General features: G+C 42.0%; 1 protein-coding gene across 1 annotated transcript; it reads right to left on the bottom strand.

The window, feature by feature from the left end:
• Window positions 1-821: 821 nt before the first annotated feature.
• On the bottom strand, window positions 822-6,438 carry LOC111953149 (NEDD8 ultimate buster 1). Its single transcript, XM_023972229.2, has 14 exons — window positions 6,015-6,438; window positions 5,697-5,855; window positions 5,553-5,617; window positions 5,340-5,404; window positions 5,087-5,254; window positions 4,792-4,880; window positions 4,487-4,593; window positions 3,373-3,559; window positions 3,134-3,241; window positions 2,397-2,549; window positions 1,983-2,129; window positions 1,694-1,762; window positions 1,416-1,587; window positions 822-1,183 (listed from the first exon to the last, which is right to left on the bottom strand). Exons 1-14 carry the CDS (start codon window positions 6,129-6,131, stop codon window positions 1,014-1,016), a joined length of 1,776 nt encoding a protein of 591 aa, XP_023827997.1. The 5' UTR covers window positions 6,132-6,438; the 3' UTR covers window positions 822-1,013.
• Between the last annotated feature and the right edge of the window lie 672 nt (window positions 6,439-7,110).

Here is a 7,110-nt window from a genome sequence, read left to right as displayed (position 1 = left end):
AATATTTGGTGGGAGCTGAAGTCCGTATTGCGCAGCGACAGCGAAACCTGAAGGATCTGGAGAAGTCTGTATGGAGGAGTGGGCCAAAATCCCTGCTGCAGTGTGTGCAAACCTGGTCAAGATACACAGGAAACGTATGATCTCTGTAATTGCAAACAAAGGTTTTTGTACAAATATTAAGTTCTGCTTTTCTGATGTATCAATACTTATGTCATGCAATAAAATGCTAGTTATTACTTAAAAATCACACAATGTGATTTTCTGGATTTTGTTTTAGATTCCGTCTCTCACAGTTGAAGTGTACCTATGATAAAAATTACAGACCTCTACATGCTTTGTAAGTAGGAAACGCTGCCAAATCAGCAGTGAGTATCAAATACTTGTTCTCCCCACTGTATATGTTAACAGAATGTGTAATTTAGCCTATTAAAAACTAAGTGCAGTCATGTATTGTCATATTGGCAATCAAACTCCATAAATAAAAAAAAACATTAAATCAAACTTAATCAAATTCYGTCAAAAAGGGATCTCAAACATAAACCAGAGCATATACAAAAGTATTTGCGATGAAGAAAAATAGAACCATCTTTTACACAAGCAACCAAAAATCCGTTTACCATACAATTATAAGCCTCAAGGCCTCACATTCTAAATTCTGTGTTGAAATCTCAAACATGAACCTTCAAATAATCAAACTTGTCCTCTCTGTAGCTATTAAGCATAGAGCAATAACAATGTTTATCTACTAAATCTGAATTTGTTTAATTTTCTTGTCTTTAATCCATGTCAGTTTACTTCCTTACAAATTATAGTCAACCAGCTTCAAATGTTTATGTTATTAAACTCAATTAATAACACTTTAGTACAAAAACAGAAAATACAATTGCCGATATATTGCTTGTGGAGGAGAGAAAAACAAACCTAATTTGGGGCCTAAAAAGACTCAAATCAAACACCGGTGGAATAGGTGGTGGTGGAAGTGCTTTCAAAATGGCTGCTGGCGGGACAGTACTTTAGCTGGAGGAGGCACAGTTCTTGTAGAGGTAGGACTTCATCTTGTCTATGACCTCGCTCTCCTCCTCCAGGGTCAGGTCCAGGTAGTCCTCTTCGTGTAGAGGGATGTCCTCCAGCACCTCATTCACCAGGTCGACGTCCATTGGGGCCTCCCCTTGGCTCCCAGAACCTGGAAACACCATTGACAACAGTGTCATGTTCAATTAGGGCTCTCCTTTGGCGATTTGGGTATAAAAAGCATCCTGGAGCCTTAAGTATCAGCAGCATATAGACACTGAATACCTCTTTCTCACATACACGTCTTAATTGTATTCCCACAGTAATATGCGTATGCATCCGTCTGTCCATCTGCTTGCCTATATGCTTCTCTGTGTACATACGTGCGTGCATTCGAGTCCTACCTGCGGACTCGGAGGTGGTGCTGGGCTCCTCGGACAGTGAGGAGGCGGGAGAGGGGGACAGCAGTTCTGGGGGCAGGACCACCTGGTTGTCCTGCAGCAGCTGGGTGGCCCCCTGAACGTTTTCCCCTGTCAGCCTCAGGGCCACCTCCGGCTCAAAACCCAGGTATGTCAGCTATGGCGAGGAAGGGATTAGGCACTATCTACATACACCACTGTGATAAGCAGACTTTTTACATAGACATAGTGACTAGAGAGAGAAAGAGGTAGAGGCTTGTTACCTGCTCAACCTTGGATTGATTTATGGGGAGCTCTGTGTTGTTGGTTCTAGCAGCAGAATCTAGAAGCATCTAGAGGAAACAAGCAAACGTGGAGGGAAMAAATAAAGTGGAGGGRRAAAAACACATATTAGCAAAGTATGCTAGCTAGCTCCTACACTCTTCTGCTAGCTAATGTAACGTTGCTTCATGGCTCTGGTTATGGTAACATGTTTTGATGGTTGGCATATTCTCCTTCATGGCATATTGAGAAACAATGTGTGTTTTTGCAGTGGCGACAACAGTCTCTCACCCTGTAGGCTCCGTCCATGTCTCCGTCTGTCTGAAGGAGGGCCCAGGCAGCGTCTTTCTTGGAGTAACCCAGCTCTCTGAGGGTAGCCAGGCCCTCCACACACATCCTCCTCTTCTCACTCTCCTTCTGTTTCATCTCCTCCCTCTCCTGACAGGGACAGACAAAACCATAGAATTACACTCAATATGGCCACCGGTCCAACCATCATGGGACACTGACTTGAATGGGAATGTTTGTTTTAGTAATTATATATTTCTATGACTAAATCAGCTCTGATAACTTAAGCAACATGTCCTAATAACACCTATATCAAGTCAGTTGACACCTTTTTTCCACTATGAGACTTACTCATAGAAATATAGGACATCCCCATTCAAGTAAACGTTSTGTCGTTCTATTGCTATGGGAACACACCTGTCTCCTATGGGTGATGTGCAGCGCGGCCTCGCCTACGTTGCCATGGCAGGCCCTCAGACCCAGACGGGCTTCCTGCTCAGAGAACCCCAGATCCTTCAGCTCTTTTATCTCCCCTGGGTCCAGACACAGACGCCCATAGAGATCCTCAGCCTAGAACACAGCAGGGGTTAAAGGTAGAATCAGTAATATTACATCATTATACAGACATCCATACAGATCCTCCACTCGAACACAGCAGGGGTTAAAGGTAGAATCAGTAATATTACATCATTATACAGACATCGATACAGATCTCCAACCTAGAACCACAGCAGGGGTTAAAGGTAGAATCAGTAATATTACATCAATTATACAGACATCGATACAGATCCTCCACCTAGACACACAGCAGGGGTTAAAGGTAGAATCAGTAATATTACATCATTATACAGACATCGATACAGATCCTCCACCTAGAAACACAGCAGGGGTTAAAGGTGAATCAGTATATTACATCATTATACAGACATCGATACAGATCCTCCACCTAGAACACAGCAGGGTTAACAGGTAGAATCAGTAATATTACATCATTATACAGACATCGATACAGATCCTCCACCTAGAACACAGCAGGGGTTAAAGGTAGAATCAGCAATCTATTACAGTGAGGTGCCTCCCTGCTTACAGAAATGTTGTTATTAATGTCAGGAGACAAGAGGATCTGGAAACAGGGCTATAATGATGTACTACACCTGCTTAAGCTTCTGTGTGGCCTGGCGCTCGTTACCAACCATGTGCGCCAGTATGCTCTGCAGGAGGTACAGCCTGAGGAACAGCACCTCCTCTCCTCTGGTGTTTCCCTAAAAACAAAATCAATTCATTAAATGAAGTATATTCAAACAATTGTGAAATTCAGATCTACATTAGTGCCTAGTGCGTCGGAGCTAAGGGTTGTTTGTGAACGGAGCCATAGACCAGTGCCATAGACCACCTTGATCTTCATGAGCCTCTGCTGCTGGTCTCCGTAGCAATTGCGGAAGCAGTCCTCGGCAATCTGCAGCCTCCGCTTGCCGTCATCCAGATAGGACAGGGCCTCCAAGGCTCGGTAGCACCACACRATGTCCAGCTGCAGTACTGCATAGTTGTCCACTGTGTTCAAGAGCTTGAAGCCACACTTACTGTAGAGACACAAAAGATATTCAATGTGTTTGACAGGATCTAATTCCTCGTGTACAGGAGCACGTAACATACACTCCCCTCTGTATGTATTTGGACAGCAAAGCTAAAAATGTTGGCCCTATACTCCAGCATTTTGGATTTGAGATCAAATGTTTCATCTGAGGCGACAGAACAGAATGTCACCTTTTATTTGAGGTTATTTTTGCTTCGCTGTCCAAATACATACAGAGGAGAGTRTACATGGTACCGGTCCTCATTCTAGTATATTTTCTAACACATCTCCCCCCAGAACTCTATGGAGCATCTGGAGCTATTAGGCAAAACTTTAGTTCTGGATTTCCATGATTACACGGGATCAGACTGAGCAATGTGAGGCACAGAATCACTAATCTTGATCACATAAGTGAGTTGTTATTTGAGATGCAAGGTGATTTCGTGGTGGAACGTAGAGTAAAGCTGGGACAATAAATGGAAAATGATCGACAGACCACTTATCACAGGCATTTTTATATTGTTCATTACCATAAGTAGCCTATACTAGAGAAATGAAATAAGTTTAAAATGAAATAAGTTTGCTAATATAGGTCATTGTTAATGGGACAATTAATGGCTAAAACCATCAAACTAGTAGTAGTATTTCAAATCAAATCTTATTGGTCGCAGACACATATTTAGCAGATGTTATTGCAGGTGTAGCGAAATGCTTGGATAATAAATGAATAAAATCCCTTAAAAAAAAGAAAATCCCCATATTGCCTAACTCTTAACATAGAGTACTGTACATTCAAAATGCAATCAAATAACCATACAACAAGACAATGATCTAACATGCCAATCATACAATCATCTTTGAATCAGAAATGGACTGGGTTTTTTTATCTGTTTTAACAAATTATTTATGTGATTAAGAGGAAGTTTTTTTTTACACAAACTGGTCGTCAGCTTGCACCAGGTGGCCCAGAGCAGTTTCATACTGTTTCCTCTTCATCAGAGCACGGCCTTTCTCATGGAACCCCATGGCTAAAATCAGAGCCTTAGGACAACAATCACACAGCATTAGAAATAGTCAGTCAGTGGAGTTTAAATTCACAAAGAACACATGGCATGGCTAGAACCATAGTTACCATTCAAGCCATAAGTTGTGTGAGCTTGCCACCCACTCATACTGCTTACCATGACAGTTATGAATATAATATTGGTAATATGTTCATTAGTCCTTTGTCTAGACTACCTTTTTCTTACTGTGAGGTATTTTCAGGGGGTTCCCCTTCTGATCAGCAATCTCTAGGAATGGAGTCGTGGCTGTGTCATCGGTGCCATCTAAAATGACAGCCAAACCACAGAACAACCATAAAATAACACTCCTGTAGAGTTGTGATTGGGGTTAAACGCAGTACGAGGGTCTAACTGAAAGGATCTGGAAGCCTAACATGACGACCAAGTCACAGAATGTCCAAAAAATTATATTCCTGTAGCATTGTGATAACATTGTTATTGTGTTTAAAAGCAGTGAGGGTCTAACTAACCTCTCTCTGATAGGATCTGGAAGCCCTTCTGGGTTCTCTGGACACTCTGGTCCTGTGTTTTCTTCTCCTCCTCCACCTCCAACATCTGTTTCTTCCTCTCTGGCACGCTCACCCGCAGAACCATCATCTTACTTTTGTTCTTCACATTCTGTTCATCCAGACGCTTCTCTGTAAAGAGAAACCATTTCAATGCAAAGTTGAAATGACCAAACATTGATTAGATGAGTGTTGTGGCAACTAAATGGAAACGTACCAGGAGTCAGTGTCTTCCCTTTAAAAATTAACTGGATATATTTAAGTCCATATTGTTCAGTAATCCTATACAAAAGTAGAAAAAAAAGTAGCACCTTATCAATTTGTGACTTTGGTAGACATAATAATCTGAGATTGAAGTGACAGTGCATCTTCACTTCACTCACAGATCACATTATAAAAGACTGACATTGCATTGGCCATTTTCAATTACCTATCCATGATATCTTGAGCAAGGACATCCAGTTTTGTCTCCAAATAGTGATTCTTCTTGGTATACTAAAAGAATGGGTAAAAATGTGGAATTACTTTATTTTGTAGGCTGTGTCAGGGCAAACACACCCACCCACCCACATACCTTTTTCAAGTCTTTAGGCAGAAAGAGTTCCACACATGTCTCTCCGTAGGTCTTGTTCCCCATTCCACTCTTTACTGCCTGGGATCGGAGGCTCTCCAAGGCACTGGCCACTTCAGACACAGAGATGCACACAATGGGGGCATAGTTCACTGCAAGCTCCTGCAATGACAACAGTGACACACAGACAGCAGACAGAGTAACAAATTATCCCTATCTCACAAAGKTGACTCATAGTCAAGTCACAGACCAACGAGCTCAATGAACATCAATAGATTTTGAATGGCTATAACTGTTGGTCACCTAGCAAACTCACTTTACCTGAAGAGATTGCTGTCCTGCCTCGCTGTCCTCTGTTGTGTAAGGTGGATTCCTGAGCTGAATATTATCTTGATTTAAAAGATTTACCAGCTTTTCCTGAATATGTAGCTCCGCCATTCTCGAAACGGTGGAAAAAGATGTAAGGAAAAGTGAAAGTGACAGCCAGCAAACAAAAGGGGGATTCCACAGAATGAGTAGAGCCAAAATTACGYCGCGCTAGTTACGCAGTCGCAGAAGACTACACCAACGACTAGCTAGCTACATTCATTGTTGTTTCCGGTTTCTTTCAAGATATAACAAATTAATGACTCACGTTTGAAGTGTTGATAACATTGTCGTCGTATTGTTCTGATATAAACATTTCTGAACTGAGAATGTTGTTTATCTTCTCTTTCACACTAGGATAAGTCACGTGGCCAATTTGTCATCGCTGTAAAAACACAGAGAACTTCTGGAAAGTGGTTATGTTTCACTATATTGGATCGCTCCAATATATTGGTATCACTCCTCCGCGGAGGAATACATTCGAGGTGAGGATTTACTCCAGTGTACACCTGTGTCACGGCTGGGGTCCGCAACACACGTTCTCTTTCATTTTCTCGGCGGAGGTCCGTATGAATTGAGGTACAAACTTTCTGAAGTTCACTTGGTAAGTGTAATATCTTGCGTGGAAGTATATTCACTGGCTGTTTGCAGTCTGGACACATGGCCAGCCCCTCTTGAGAACTCTACACGCTGCGCGCTGTTCATCTGTATCTTCCGCCCCTGGTTTGTCTTGCTTGTGTTTCGTCAGCGTTACACTACGACGCCGTGTGTATCCATTAATATATTGGTGGCTCTTGCTGCCACAAACTATTTTCCTTACACAACTTGCCGACTGGCTTGTTCTGTGTGTGTTGTGAATTGCTTTAACATGCCGTTATCTGCTAATTACCCTATATGATTTTTTTTTCTTGTTCTTTCCCCTGCAGAATGTAGGAGTATTGTGGTGGGCTTCCACTACGTTGAGATATTTAACTTGAGTTACTCCATCATATGGCGCTATTTTGTTTTCTGCTTGGATATTAAACCGGCTAGGTAGTATTGCAGTTGGTGT

This window comes from Salvelinus sp. IW2-2015, linkage group LG27 (assembly GCF_002910315.2).
Source record: "Salvelinus sp. IW2-2015 linkage group LG27, ASM291031v2, whole genome shotgun sequence".
NCBI classification, from domain to species: Eukaryota; Metazoa; Chordata; class Actinopteri; order Salmoniformes; family Salmonidae; genus Salvelinus; species Salvelinus sp. IW2-2015.
Note: the sequence above shows the minus strand (reverse complement) of the source record. Positions and strands in the feature narration are given on the sequence as shown.